Here is a 16,285-nt window from a genome sequence, read left to right on the forward strand (position 1 = left end):
GAAGAGGTCTGATTTTCAGAAAAGCACTTATCACCCTCTGGAAATCAGTTCCTCAGGCTGACTGCTCAAAAATGAACACAGAATATCACAAGTCCCAATCTAGGTCAGAGGATATAGGGATATATATTCTTTTTTTTTTTTTTTTAAATCAAGTATATGCTTTCCTTACTATTCTATGTATTTTTATGTACAGATTTTTGTACATTTACTACAGGCTAGATTGGCAAAGATCACACAGCTATGCACTCCAGGGGCAGAGTAGGGACTGAGTCAGAATTCAGTCCTTGCTGCTCCCTGGCTGCATGGAGGAAGCAAGCTGTACCAAACTGGCTGCTACACTGAGGGTGACAGAGTCAAATGTTGTTTCACTCCCATCCATTTGCACAGATATGAGAACAGTGGCCCTGGAGAGGTTCTCCCCACCAAATTGTGACCCACAATGCAGCCTGCCTATAAAAGAGAGTAAGGGGGCACTTTACATCCCCTTGACCTACTGTGTAGGATTGTATGTCGATTCAGTTGAGCCCTATATATCTCTCAGTTGGGGGGGGAGGGGGGAATGGACTAGATGACCTCTTGAGGTCCCTTTCAACTCTAAATTTCTATGAGTGGGTGGTTGGTTAACATGTTTTGAGTATACACAGTAATATGAGGGAAGCTGTAAAACAGTTGTCTCAAATAGTGCAATAAACACAGAAACTATCTTAATGGAAAATTATAATTAAAAAGCCTACTAAAGTTGGCTACTACCTACTTCCTACTTGGCTTTGTAAGAACTCTTTCTACTCACCCAACATGACTTTAAAAAAAAACAAGGAAGTTAAAAGATTAGTTTTGGTTTATCCTCATGATAGCTAAGTGAGGATAAGTATATTTTAATTAATACATTTAATATATTTCAATGCCAGAAGGAATCTGTAGTACTATTTGCTCTGACCTGTATAATGCAAGTCACAGAACTTCACCCTGCAATTACTGCATCGGGCCCAACAAAAGCATTTTAGAAAGACATCTAGTCTTTATTTAAAGACTTAATTGATTAAGAATCCTTCGGATTTTGTATGATCCTGAGATTATCGATTTTCATGACCATTTTTCAGTGCTGATGCAATTATACAGTATTTTTCATCCCAAAGGATATAAAAGCACTTTAAAAACTACAATACACAGGATCCTCACTGTCTACAACCAGGGTGAAGCATGCCAACTGTTTAACAGCTCACAGATGCTGATGCATTAACCCTTTCTGTTCTTGTGAGTAGAGAGTAAAATTGTTCATGTTCCCCAGTCACTCTGCCCAAAGGCAAGAAGTAAAAAAAACGCAAACATGTGATGAAAAACAGGTGCTAGCTATATAATTTATACGCTATTGTCTCCTTTGCATTTCATCTTTTACAAGCTGTATTTCCATCTAACAACAACATAGAAGATTATATTTAAAATAGGGGAGTTAATCCTTGCCTTCACCTCCTGCAGGCTAAATAGGACATTGACACTAAATTCTGCAAACAGACTAAACTTCAATTACTTGCAAGAATGTATTTGACACAAAGCATCCACTGAACCATAGTGAAATGTAACTACAAAGCGAGAAAGGTTTAGAGAGGGACTGAACTCTAGGCTTCCCCAATAGAAGAAAGGAGGAAAGTCTAGTTGCTGGCATTGAAAAATTGTATGAAAAGCCTCGATTTTTTTAACACAAGATATTGCCCAAAGCTGTGGCTCATCTAGCCAACAAATTAATATAAAACTTCAGACAGCAACACTACATGACCCTTATGGGCAAAAAAATGAATACGAAAATCTTAACAGGTCTTTTCTATTTGACAAATGTTCTTACCCCTATAATGCTCAGACCTTTGAGGTAATCTTGACGAGGCTGGGCTTGTGGAACACATCCAGCTAGAACCACTTTCTTGTCGTCTTCTTGGGCTTTCCTAAAATGATTTTTTAAAAAGTGAGAATTAATTTCTGAAAGTTAATCCCTTTGAATTGTAAAGTAACCACCTAGTATCTACGAGTCCTGGAATAGCATTCATCATCAATTAAGGTGAATGATTTATTTGTTCACAGAAAAGTGAACACTGCTGCAAACAGTTCCATAGTTAATGGGATAGGTTTATGTTTGAACACAGGGTAAAGAAAATCCTGACAAATTCGATATTTGAGCTGCCTTTTCCATTTACAACAATGAGAATACAACACACAGGGCAGAATTCCAAGTTTATACCTTCATCTGAGGGACAGGGCAGTGACGTTCACACTGGATAATCCTGAAAGTCCTAATATAAACTTTAGCTAAGCTTTATTTACCACAACTATGGCAGAGGGATATGTAGTTGAGGCACACATCTAAAACCTGATTCATGACAAGTCATTTAAAACAAAAGGTACAGTCTATGTGAACAAGAACCATTAACTCACAATTTAACAGCTATTTAATGCAGCCTGAAATGATAAATTGCACCAGTCTTTAAAACTATTATTAAAACTGGATTGAACATTTTCAAGCTTGAACTGTTTACCTTTGCCAGATTAAATATTTATGTGAATATTAATTTATATTATTCCTTAGTTCAGGCACTATCTTGCCACCTAGTGGGAACCTGAAATACTAAAGATCAAATAGCTAAATCCTTTCATTCTTTTAAATAATATTTTAATTAATTCTAGATACAGCATTGAATTTTAAGCTATTCCTGAAACTTGAAAATACAGAAAGTACTGTGCACCTGCTATACCCAACTGTACTGAAAACAACAAAGTGGGATTCAAGTCCTGGTTTATAATTAGTAAACTTAATTTGATGATTTGCTAATGGTAAAATAATAATTCAAATACCCCAAACGGACAGAGAGAGAAGGAAATTCAACTTTTTATCGGGTTCCACTGGCCCAGACATCCTATGGGTTGTCTGTTCTCAGACTTATGTCCCACAATACACACAGCTGGCTCCATCACACCCTCTATGGAAATGTATGGCAAGCTGGAGCCATCCTGTAGTATGTCAGTATTTTCTTCAACAATGTACAGAGTTGTACAGTGTTTGCTATTACTTTATACCTTGGGGATAAAACTCTAGTATCATGACACCCTTTTTTGCAATGTGCTCCTTACTAAGATAACGTAGCATTTACAAAAATCACACACTGTTGGAGAAATACAGGCTTATTTGATCTCCGGAGGCTAGCTCCAGTAGGGTATTTTAGAGGAAGTGATGTTACCACAAGAGTGTAAACCGGCACACCCATTCATGAAGCTGAAAATTCCTGGCAGGTCTGGACTTCTGAACCTGCTAACGAAGAAAATTTAGGTTGACAGTCAAATGTGCTTATTACCTCCCCCTTTTCCTCCTGGCTAATTGTGAGAATTCACCTCATAATGGAAAACTGATACTTTTGTTTTATTTAGTTTGCAGGTCACTTTTAGGAACAAGCCCATTTGGCTTGTAAATGACATAGGAACTGCCATACCGAATCAGATCACTGGCCATGTAGTCAGATATCTTGCCTCAAAACAGTGCCCAGCACCAATTGTTTCACACAGAGCTAAAGATCCCCTAAATGGCCAATTATGCAGCAACTAAGAGTTTATAATGCTTATTTTTCATCTACCTAATGTAACAGTGGATGCTCTCAGTAGCCATATACAAGTCAATTTAACTTGCAGCAGGCATCACAGGAAAGCTACAGATGTCAATCATTATGGACTCATTTCAACCTGAGAGGGGAAACAGTTGCTTTAGTTTTAGATTAATCTATATGAAAATACCATACTCTTGTCTCTTATTTAACAAAATCGTATGAATATGAAATGTTGTTCAAATGGTAATTAAATATATTTCTTAAAAGAGGGCTATACCCAGCAGCATGCTTGTGAAATCAGAAAGGTTTGGTCTTTCAGCTGTAAGAAAGTTTTCCATTTGCAAAACTTGAGCAGAAGCCATTTATATCCCCATATCCAAGTTAAAAACATGTCTGTTTCTTGTACTTCCTGCAAAAATGTCACATACCATCATTTGAAACTCTGCAACCCTGAAGGATAAAAATCACTACTCACATGACCTAACTGACTCAACCTAATGCTTCAAGGTAAGGCAATGAGACTTGTCTCCTGTAACCAGAGTATATATCCCTAAGCAACTCTAAATCTGGTGTAATCTACTGCTAGAAATAGACCCCATCACGACCTACTAAAGAACTGCAGTGGAAAAAGCTTTTTATTAAAGTCTTTTCATTTGGGAAAATAGTAAACAAAAATTTCCCATGACACATTAAATAGCATTTTAATGTTATTTCACAGCTTTTGCATTTTAGCAGTTCTTCTTGGAATGTAAATGGAGGAGGAAAACAGTTAGATAGAACACATTTCATTGTAAGTATATTAGCTTCATATAACTTTTTATTTAAAGATCCCTACGGACTTTTTTATACTCTGAGAATTTTTGCTTCAAAATATAATTAAGCAGTAATGCCCGCACTAAATTTTCAGTCAACCTATTTTCATTAAAAGCCATAACATATTGTCCTATCCATGAAACCCAGCACAAATGTGACCAATAATGGTATATTAAATATGTGTTTTATATTTTTCCAGGAACTGCTTCCTGAAAATATGTACCAAACCCCTACAAATGTTGTTTAATGTGCTCTGTTCTGACAAACAAAAGCCTACAAAAATTGTTCTTCAAAAACCTGGCTAGCACAGGAACAGTATTAGAAAAGCTTTTATCCTTCAGAAACATGAATGCTAATGAGAATAATACTTCATTGAATCTAAAAGTGGCATGAATAAACATCTTCTTTAGACATTCTTTATATTCTTCAATTAAATGAACCTTAACCTTAAACCTTCAACTTTAATTGCATTAGGACATATTTTCTAGAAGTGCACTCTTATCTGAAAATGATTTACAAGACATACATCTGAGTAGACATGTAATTAAGTCCAATTTTCTTTTAAAAGGGTGGAATCCTGGAAAACACTCTTCCAACTAGGGAAAAAGCAGAGTACTGCATACAATACAGTACTTTCAAGTTAAAAAATAAAGTATAAAAATCATCTGCCAAGACCAGAGATTACAATAAAATATTTATATTTTTATTCTCCTTTTTCTTGTTGAAAACCTGAAAGAATAGCTAGCTTGGGAAACAATAAACAATTCTGTCTTAATCATACTTTGTTTATGTAACTATGAACCTGCCCAAACTGGAGCCATTGTTTTACAGTTCATTATTTTTTGCTAGGCTCCAGTAAATTCTGTCCTGAACAAGACACAAATGAAGACAGGCCTCAGCCCGATACTGTTGCAGTACCAGCGTAACAGAAAAAATGGTTACCTACCTTTTGTAACTGTTGTTCTTCAAAATGTGTTGCTAATGTCCATTCCATTCTAAGTATGCGTGTGCCCACATGCACAGTCGTTGGAGACCTTTGCCTGAGCAGTATCCATAGGGCTGGCTGTGGCGCCCCCTTGAGTGCCACGCTCATGCGTTGGTATATCAGGCGCCACCAGCCCTACGCCCTCTCAGTTCCTTCTTGCCAGTAACTCCAACAGAGAGGAGGGGGGCGGGTAATGGAATGGACATGAGCAACACATCTCGAAGAACAAAAGTTACAAAAGGAAGGTAACCGTTTTTTCTTCTTCAAGTGCTTGCTCACGTCGATTCCATTCTAGCTGACGCACAAGCAGTATCGTTGGAGGTGGGCTCAGAGTTCACAGTCTTGCAGCACTGCTCTGCCAAAGGCAGCGTCATCCCGCGCTTGCTGGGTGATTGCATAATGAGATGCGAACATGTGGACGGAGGACCAGGTATCAGGCCTGGATTGGCACCTGCGCCAGGAAGGCTGTCGATGATGCCTGCGCCCTAGTCGAGTGGGATGTCAAAATTGCCAGCGGGGGCACCTTCACCAGTTCATAACAGTAACGGATGCAGGCCGTAATCCAAGACAGAATTCTCTGGGCAGACACTGGGCAACACTTCATCCTGTCCACGACAGCAACGAACAACTGCATTGACTTACGGAATGGCCTCATTCTATCTATGCAGAAGGCCAGAGCCCATCTGACGTCCAGGGTATGTAGCCTGCGTTCCTCATCCGTTGCATGAGGTTTTGGACAGAAGACCAATAAGTATATATCTTGACCTGTATGAAACTAGGAGACGACCTTGGGCAGAAAGGCCAGGTGTGAACGCAACTGGACCTTGTCTTTGTAGAAGATTGTATAGGGCAGCTCCGCGGTGAGTGCCCTGATCTCAGACACCTTGAGAGCCAAAGTTATAGCAACCAAGAGAGAAGCAGGAGGGAGCATGAACCCAAGAATTCGAAGGGAGGACCCAGGGGCCTTGCCAATACAAGATTCAGGTCTCAAGGGGGAACCGTCTCCCGGACGTCCGGGTAGAGGCACTCCAGACCTTTTAAGAACTGCGCAGTTATAGGATGGGCGAAGAGCGACCTGCCTTGAAACGGAGAGTGGAATGCTAAAATGGCCACCAGGTGAATTCTTACTGAAGAAACCAACAGGCCCTGGAGCTTGAGGTGCAGCAAATAGTCTAGGATGTCCTGCAGTGGGGCCTCCTCAGCCCAAATTTGCTGATCTGAGGCCCAGCACATTAACCACTTCCACTTCACCAGGTAGGCTGCTCTGGTGGATGGCTTCCTGCTGCCCAACAAGACCTGTTGGACACCAACAGAGCACACCCATTCTTCCATACTGAGCCACACAGTAGACAAGCTGTCAGGTGCAGCACCGCCAGGTTCGGATGCAGCAGATTGCCATGGTTCTGGGTCAGTAGGTCCGGTTGAAGAAGCAGCTGCAGCGAGGCAGCTGCCGAAAGACTGAGTAGCATGCTGAATCAGTGCTGGCAAGGCCACACTGGGACTATGAAGATGATGTTCGCTTTAAATTGCTTCACCTTTATCAGGAGCTTATGGATAAGTAGCACTGGTGCGAAGGCGCACATCAGCACTTCCAACCACGGAAATAGCAAGGCGTCTTACGGGGATCCCTTGTCCTTTCCCTGCAGGGAACAGAACACGTGGCACTTTCTGTTCTGCCTGGACACGAACAGTCCACTTGGGGAGTTCCCCACCTGTGGAAGATTAGGTTGACCAACTCTGGATGGAGCGACCATTGATGGCGAGACAAGAAGGCTCTGCTGAGGCAACCTGCCAAGACATTCTTGGTCCCAGGTAGGTGGGAGGCCACCAGATGAATGGCATGCTGCATGCAAAAGTCCATAGTCTGAGAGCCTCCCGACAAAGGGCCGAAGACCCTGTCCCATCCTGTCTGTTGATGTAATACATTGCAGTAATATTATCAGTCAGGACCTGGGCCACCTTGCCTTTTAGGTGGGGTATAAACACTGCAGGTCAGGCGAACCGCTCTGAGCTCCCTGACATTGATATGGAGGGGTAGGTCGTCCCGCAGCCATTTGCCCTGGCTGCTGAGCTCGCCCAGGTGGGCTCCCCATCAGAGGCATCAGAGACTAGGGTCAGCAACAGGGACAGGATCACAAAGGGAACTCCTTGCAGCACCAACTGGGGATTCAGCCACCAATTCAGGGACGAAAGAACATCGTCCGGCATCCTGACCACACCGTCCAGGGTGTCTCTGTTAGGAACGTAGACGAAGGCCAGCCACACTTGTAGGGGCCGCAGGTGGAACCAAGCATGGCTGACCACATAGGTGCACGCAGCCATCTGACCCACCAGACGTCTGCAGAGATAGGCCATAGTGAGCGGGTGGTTTCTTAGATGTGAGATCAGGTCCGACTTGGCCCGAAAACACGTTTCCGAAAGGAAGACTCTGGCTCGGGTGGAGTCTAGAACGACTCCGATGAACTCTATGCCTTGGACTGGCAATAAGGTGGACTTTTCCATGTTTATTAACAGATCCAGGTCGCGGCAGGTGGAATGTACCGGGTCAAGGCTGCTTTGCACGTGATCCGGAGACCTGCCCTTGATGAGCCAGTGGTCGAGGTCTGGAAACAGATGAACATAAGAATGGCCATGCTGGGTCAGACCAAAGGTCCATCCAGCCCAGTATCCTGTCTACCAACAGTGCCCAGTGTCAGGTGCCCCAGAGGGAGTGAACCTAACACTGATCTCTCTCCTGCCATCCATCTCCACCCTCCGACAAACAGAGGCTAGAGACACCATTCCTTACCCATCCTGCCTAATAACCATTAATGGACTTAACCTCCATGAATTTATCCAGTTTTCTTTTAAACCCTGTTATAGTCCTTGCCCTCACAACCTCCTCAGGCAAGGAGTTCCACAGGTTGACTGTGCACTGAGTGAAGAAGAACTTTCTTTTATTTGTTTTAAACCTGCTAACCATTAATTTCATTTGGTGGCCCCTAGTTCTTATATTATGGGAACAAGTAAATAACTTTTCCTTATTCACTTATCCCCCCTTAGTCTCCTCTTTTCCAAGATGAAAAGTCCCAGCCTCTTTAATCTCTCCTCATATTGGACCCATTCCAACCCCCTAATCATTTTAGTTGCTCTTTTCTGAACCTTTTCTAATGCCAGTATATCTTTTTTGAGATGAGGACACCACATCTGTACGCAGTATTCAAGTTGTGGGCATACCATGGATTTATATAAAGGCAATAAGATATTCTCTGTTTTATTCTCTATCCCTTTTTTAATGATTCCTAACATCCCGTTTGCTTTTTTGACTGCAGCTGCACACTGCGTGGATGTCTTCAGAGAACTATCCACCATGACTCCAAGATCTTTCTCCTGATTACTTGTAGCTAAATTAGACCCCATCATATTGTATGTATAGGTTGGGGCTATTTTTCCCAATGTGCATTACTTTACATTTATCCACATTAAATTTCATTTGCCATTTTATTGCCCAATCGCTTAGTTTTGTGAGATCTTTTTGAAGTTCTTCACAGTCTGCTTTGGTCTTAACTATCTTGAGCAGTTTAGTATCATCTGCAAACTTTGCCACCTCACTGTTTATCCCTTCCTCCAGATCATTTATGAATAGGCTGAATAGGATTGGTCCTAAGACTGACCCTTGGGGAACACCACTAGTTATCCGTCTCCATTCTGAAGATCTACCATTTATTCCTACCCTTTGTTCCCCGTCTTTTAACCAGTTCTCAATCCATGAAAGGATCTTCCCTCTTATCCCATGACAGCTTAATTTACGTAAGAGCCTTTGGTGAGGGACTTTGTCAAAGGCTTTCTGGAAATCTAAGTACACTATGTCCACTGGATCCCCCTTGTCCATATATTTGTTGACCCCCTCAAAGAACTCTAATAGATTAGTAAAACACTATCTCCCTTTACAGAAACCATGTTGACTTTTGTGCAACAATTTATGCTCTTCTGTGTGTCTGACAATTTTATTCTTTTCTATTGTTTTAACTAATTTGCCCAGTACTGACTTTAGACTTACTGGTCTGTAATTGCCAGGATCACCTCTAGAGCCCTTCTTAAATATTGGTGTTACATTAGCTATCTTCCAGACATTGGGTACAGTAGCTGATTTAAAGGACAGGTTACAAACCATAGTTAATAGTTCCAAAATTTCACATTTGAGTTCTTTCAGAACTCTTGGGTGAATGCCATCTGGTCCCCAGGTGGATACCACAAAGCCTGAGGAAAGCTGCCACTAGTTCCATGCACTTGGTGAACACCCTTGGGGCCGAAGAGAGGCCAAAGGGTAGTGCCGTGAACTGGAAGTGGTGCCCTCCCACCATGAAATGGAGGAAACTCCTGTGCCAGGAATATGGAGACATGAAAGTAAGCATCCTTTAAGTTGAGACTAATGTACCAGTCTCCTGGTTCTAGGGACGGGATAATGGAGGCCTGGAAGACCACGTGGAACTTCAACTTCTTGAGAGACTTGTTGAGGCGATGGAGGTCCAGGATGGCTCTTAGGCCCCCTTTGGATTTCGGGATTAGGAAATAACGGAAGTAGAACCCTCTTCCTCGCATGTCCTGAGGAACTGTCTCCACCGACCCCGGGCACAGGAGCTTTTCGACCATCTGAACAAGGAGTTGCTCGTGAGAAGGGTCCCTGAAGAGGGACAGGAAAGAGGAGCGGTGGGAAGGAGAGGCGGCCATAAATTGCAGGGTATAGCCCCGGGATATTACATCCAGGTCCCAGTGGTCCCAGATTACCCTCAACCAAGCCAAACAGAAGGTTCACTAAAGGACAGGAAGGATCTGGGGAACTGACTAGGGCGTCGCTCTTGAGCGCACCCTCAAAATGAGCACTTCTGACCCCTAGGTGCAGGACCAGATTACGCAGGCGAGCGGGAAGAAGGGCAGCATCAGCTGAAACTAGCATCCCTTCTTCTCACAGATCCCTGACGAGGCTGCCAGGGCCTTGGCGGCAGGGGGAGGCCGGAAGGGCTTCCAAACAGACTGTGGTGTGTGTATGCCCAACGAGCGTGGTATCCTTCATCCCCATGCAGTCTGGCGTCCGTCTGCTCAGAGAAGAGACCAACCCCGTCAAAAGGGAGGTCCTGAACTGAGGTTTGCATCTCCTGCAACAAGCCCGCCGTATGGAGCCATGAGGTGTGCATCATTACCACCGCCAACGCGACTACCCGAGCTGCAGAGTCTGCCGCAACCCAGGCCATTTGTAGGGAGTGCCTGGCAGCCACGGTGCCCTCCTCCACCAGGGTGCCAAACTCCTGGGCCAACCCTTGTGAGAGAGACTCCTGGAACTTGTGGAGGGTATCCCACAAGTTAAAATTGTACCTGCCCAGGAGGGCCTGGTGGTTTGCCACCCGGAATTGCAGGCTGGCAGTCAAATTTTTTTTCCAAAGAGATCCAGCCTCTTGGCCCCTCTATTCTTGGGGTGGAGGAGGAGTTTATCTGCTTGTCTTTTTCGTTGGCCACAGAGACGACCAACGAGCCAGGAGTTGGGTGGGTATACAGATACTCGAACCCTTTGGCCAGAACAATGTACTTTTCTCTGCCCTCTTGGAAGTGGGAGGGATGGAAGAGGTGTTTGCCACAGGGATGTGGCAATCTTTAAGACCCCTTCGTGGACTGGTAGAATGACCCGGGCACGGGTGGTGGCCGAGAAAATGCGAAACAGCATGTCCGTCTGCTCGTCCATTTCCTCCACTTCCAAACCCAAATTTCCTGTCACCCTTCAGAGCAGCCTGATGCTCCTTGAAGTCATCTGGTGGCTGGCCTTTGAGGGTCCCGTGACTGCCTCATCCGGGGACTATGATGATGACTGGGTTATTGGAGGAGGTTCCGGGGCTTCATCCACCACTGGGAAGGGAGGTTTAGGGGTGGGTGCTGCATCCTCATTCCCGACCTCCAAACAATCTGCGTGAACCAAGCCTGCCGCCGCCGGTGCCACTGGTTCTACTGGCTGTTGTTCCGAGGCAGCGGCTGAACACCGTTGAGAAGGGGACATTGCCATGACAGGCATTCCCCATGCACCCCAGTAAGGCCACCGGGTTGGCCACTGGCCTTGATGCCATTGCTGTGCTGTCGAAATCGACGTGGTCTCGGGGCCCCAGTCAAGTAGGTGGGACCTGGGAGAGGGGCTAAACTGGCCTTCCGTACCAGAGGATTCCCCTTCCAGCGACCATGGAGGGGCCTGCGTGTGCCTGTTGATGGCTGCGTCAGGGCCAGTGACCAGAGCGCGATGAATGGTGCCGGTACCAGTGCAAAGAGTAGTAGCGCTAGGGAGACTGGAGCCTGAACAGGGAGCGTTCCCACGTGGCAGGTGATGGGGATCTGCGATGAGAGGCCAGTCGGTAAGAGGGTAAGGGGTTCTGATAATTCGGAGACCGACGCCTTTCTCTAGGCGATCCGCATCTGGGTGGCGGGGACTGCGATCGTGGTCCCGGTGACTGGGAGTGAGCCCCAAAGGATTGGGGCTGTGGCTCTGGGGATTTGCAGCACTGAGATGGGGAGTGCTGTCTCATTTCAGGGGATCGTCGGCGCTCAACTATTCCCTGAGGGGTCTTGGTGGCTGACTTTCCCTCTTGGGAAGCCTTTGCCGCATCCTGCTGCATCGACGGCACTGGTGGAGGCCTTTGTTCTCTCTGCGCCAGGGAGGCCTGGGCAGGTGCCGGCAGCGGCTTGGGACCTGTACTGCTCCCTTGAGTCAGTGACGGACCTTTTGAGGGGCTAAAAACCCCAACTGGTGAGGTGCACACTTGTGGCTCCGGCGTGGCCGGGCGGGCCGAAATAGGTCCCTTGCCCGAGGACCTTTGGGCTTTTTTGCCTAGTTCCTAAATCTTATTAAAAACCTTTTTATATATACAGCTTTCACATTTACTGAAACATTCAGATCAAATAATATCTCATTAATCCAAGTAGAACTGTATGGCAAACAAAGATTTTGTAGATAGCTGAACACTGATATGAAGAATGGCTGTCCAACTAAAGCCCAATGAAACACTTTTAAAAAGAGAGAGAGAGAGAGAGAGAGAAGCCTATGGAGCTTCTAGTTGCTGTGGTAATGGTGACTTCCTTATCACCCAGCATATTGGGGGCTCCCATTCAGAACCTCCTGGCAGTACTCTGGAATGTAAAGAGGTGTGGGACACTGCAAAACCCACAGGATTTGGCCACGTATTGGTAATGAGAACTAGATTTATATGGGGGCTCTGGCGTGATCTGACTATACAAATGAGCATTTTGGTATGGAAGCCTGAGAACCACTGCAAAAACTGCAATCAATCACTTAAGTTTGACATTTGTATCTATACATGCTCTCCTGAATGGTGTGTTATTAAATAACAAATTGGTGCATTTAAAAACATGTGCAGCACTAAAGTAAACAATTTCTTAACCCAGACTTGAGCACCGGTTTTCAAACTGTGGGGCTCACCCCCTCCAGTGGGCGAGAACGAGGTTATCACAGGGCATGAAGACTTGAGTGGTTAAGAATTAACCATTGCCCAGCAAGCTCAGCACTGTGTCACCATCCTGCTGCCACCTAGCTCCCACAGGAACCACGCAGCCTCACCAGAACTTATTTCCACCCCCACATCTCTCCCTCACACGCCCACCCTCCCGCCCCATGGAGGAACTGGGAATCAACATGGCACTGGCAATGCTAATGTTTCCTGGACCCACAGCAATGGCCTTGCACCCAGTATGCACACATGCTTGGAAAATGGGGGTGTAACCCCTAAGGCATTCACACAAGTTCCCACTGAGGGCAGCTGAATTCAAACAGGGCATGCAAGATTCCTCCCAGTACAAGCTGGTCACATGGTGATTTCTCCCTTTTTCCCCCTTGCAGCTCCAAACTCAGCACCACCAGGGTAACCTCTTTCCCCTGTGCTGAGTGGACATACATATGATAGGAATCTCCAAAGGGCAGAACAGCAAAAAAAAAAAAGTTTGGGAACTTTTGCCCTAAAGAGTCCCATTATTATTACCAAGTATGCATGCAGAGTGTTCTAGATGCACAACAACCATGCCAAACACCTGAAATTAAAAGCAGATTGCACCAGAGAGAGGAGGAAGTTGGTAAACTACAGACTGTTCAGCATGAAGCAGGCATCTGACTTCAAAAGATCCGTTATAACGAAGTCTTGCAGTTGAAAAGGGTTAAGCTATCAAGTTATCTCAATTTTACATAATGAATGAATTGGTTATTGCCACTTCTGGGCCATTGATAAGATAACAGCTTTTATCAAGTTTCAGAGGAACAGCCGTGTTAGTCTGTATTCGCAAAAAGAAAAGGAGTACTTGTGGCACCTTAGAGACTAACCAATTTATTTGAGCATGAGCTTTCGTGAGCTACAGCTCACTTCATCAGATGCATACCGTGGAAACTGCAGCAGACTTTATATACACACAGAGAATATGAAACAATACCCCCTCCCACCCCACTGTCCTGCTGGTAATAGCTTATCTAAAGTGATCAACAGGTGGGCCATTTCCAGCACAAATCCGGAGGGTGGAGGGTGAGAAAACCTGGATTTGTGCTGGAAATGGCCCACCTGTTGATCACTTTAGATAAGCTATTACCAGCAGGACAGTGGGGTGGGAGGAGGTATTGTTTCATATTCTCTGTGTGTATATAAAGTCTGCTGCAGTTTCCACGGTATGCATCTGATGAAGTGAGCTGTAGCTCACGAAAGCTCATGCTCAAATAAATTGGTTAGTCTCTAAGGTGCCACAAGCTTTTATCAAGTTATGAATATTCACACCAGTATCACACAAATATAGAAAAATATAAACACCACTATGAGTAAGAAAGGTTTTTTCATGCTCCATTGTTGCTGAAGAGGAGCTCATATGAACATGAAGCATGCCAAGCCACAGGGAATACAATCAGGTAGACACAAATGAAATCATAGCAAGTCAGGTTCCATGCTAAAAGGAAGCAGGGGAAGTTTGGGGAAAAGGCTATGGAACAGCCTATCAAAAAAAATGAGTCTAAGATGAGCTAAAACAATCTTTGAAAAACAGAAAAAGGCAGATGTCTCCTTTTTATAGAAAAAAGGAGTTATAAAATAGGAGTAAGAGGAATACAGCTGTTGATACAGTCAGGAAATATCTTTGTTTTCAGGAACAAGAGCTGGGAAGAGGGTTGTAGTTAAGTGAATATTACCAGGCATATGACATGTTAAAGTTGTAACCCCAGAAGACCAAGGCCAGCTCTATACTAGGAAAAGTCTGCTAAACCCTCCTAAATGTAGATTTACCAAAAAAGTGATTTTTAACAGCAAAGTTTATACCAGTTCCCTGAGCAATATAAACTACACTGAGAAAGCACTTTTATGACATAACTGCTTCTACACTAGGGTTTTTGCGAGTATAGAAATGTCATTAAAGAAAAAAAAGTCACACTCCTCAGGCAACAAAAGGTTCTAGTGTAGACCTGGCTTAAGAACCAAAGAGAGATTCAGGTTATTAATCAGACATTGCAATACACTCTAGTTGTATCATTCTGTTAAGCCCTACTACAGTACACATAAAACTTTAATGTCACCCCAAAAACAGACCTTAGACAAAAGTGTGAATCAACTGGAAATGTGGCATGAAGGAAACTCAGAAAAGCACTGACCAGATTTTTTAAAAACATTTGTCAAGGAAATAACTTTGCTGGCATCTACAGTCACTGGTTTGCATCACACCCTGTACATGTCACCAGACCAGTCTGGTGAAAGTTATAGAAGGAAAGGATGCAACCATGAGGAATTCCACTTTCCAGACTGATAGAAAAAGTGCTGAAGTATCTTTGTAAAAAAAGCAAACACTGCTCTGTAAAAGGGCAAAGTGTGCTAAAGAAAGACAGTTGGCCTACCCCCCACATTTCCAACTGACCAGTCTGCAAAAACGAATCAGAAAAGATCCAAAGGGAAAAGATGCATCCCTGGAATGAAGAGATGAAGAATAGGACTTCTTCATCTTCAACGGGGTCCAGAATAAAAGACAAAAAACGAAAAATCTTTAAAATCGCCTGGTTATCAAAAGAAAATTACAGATGCAAACTCAAAGTCAGATTCTGGCATGGATGAACCAGGAGGGGAAAAGGGCGCAAGAAGGCCTCACTCTTACTGTGCTCTATGGGGACAGGCCAGCCACAATTGAACTCTCCGCAACCTCCTGAGTCTAGGACTTTAAGATCTGACAAACACAAGCCCCACCAACATTACGAATTGGAGCTATGTAGTACCCTGGTCAGGGAACTACTTAGTTGTATTTAAACTGTACTAAAGTGTCTTTGTCAGCTGCCTTGTTCTAATTCCATTGCTTCTAAATAATTCACATACAGTTTGCTTTTAAGATACATGAAGATGGCTTATTTAAGAACACTGACCCACATCACTGGAGTTTACAGAACTGCGTTTGAGCACCAATCTCTATAAAAGCAGCCCCCGGATTAATACACTGCTTCCTTTGAACTTGACTTTCAAAACATTAGCTAACACGTAAATCCTCTTGGGAAAATAAATTACATTTTATCTTCTTTACAAGAGCAAGCATGTCTTTTTCCAAAATATTACAAAACAAACATGTAAACATCCATCTCATGAGACATGAAACTGAGGTCCTGAAAACATATGGTTACAGAATATCTCATGGAACATTTTGTAAGAGTAGGATTGTTAAACCTAAAGATACAACCAAGGTTTGACTCCAATAATAACATGCTCTCTTACCAAATTATCCTTGGAAGTTTCAGCTGAATATTGCACTGTTAAACAGCTGCTGAGTTCCACCCGAGGCCTGGCTAAATTTCAGCGATGGGTTAAATCTGATTGTATGTTCCTTTCCTACCTCAGAGCTTTAAGAATAATGGAGCACAAACTTTGCAACA

The 16,285-nt window shown here is 43.9% G+C and overlaps 1 protein-coding gene across 4 annotated transcripts in view; it reads right to left on the reverse strand.

The window, feature by feature from the left end:
• Positions 1 to 16,285, reverse strand: part of CDKAL1 (CDKAL1 threonylcarbamoyladenosine tRNA methylthiotransferase) — a 685,215-nt gene that overhangs the window by 452,378 nt on the left and 216,552 nt on the right. For all 4 annotated transcript variants that reach the window (XM_048839973.2, XM_048839974.2, XM_075125356.1 and 1 more), the window contains one exon: positions 1,841 to 1,937. In XM_048839973.2, coding sequence (XP_048695930.1) covers positions 1,841 to 1,937 — 97 coding nt within the window. The remainder of the gene's footprint in view (positions 1 to 1,840; positions 1,938 to 16,285) is intronic.

Source organism: Caretta caretta, chromosome 2 (genome assembly GCF_965140235.1).
Source record: "Caretta caretta isolate rCarCar2 chromosome 2, rCarCar1.hap1, whole genome shotgun sequence".
Taxonomy (NCBI): domain Eukaryota; kingdom Metazoa; phylum Chordata; order Testudines; family Cheloniidae; genus Caretta; species Caretta caretta.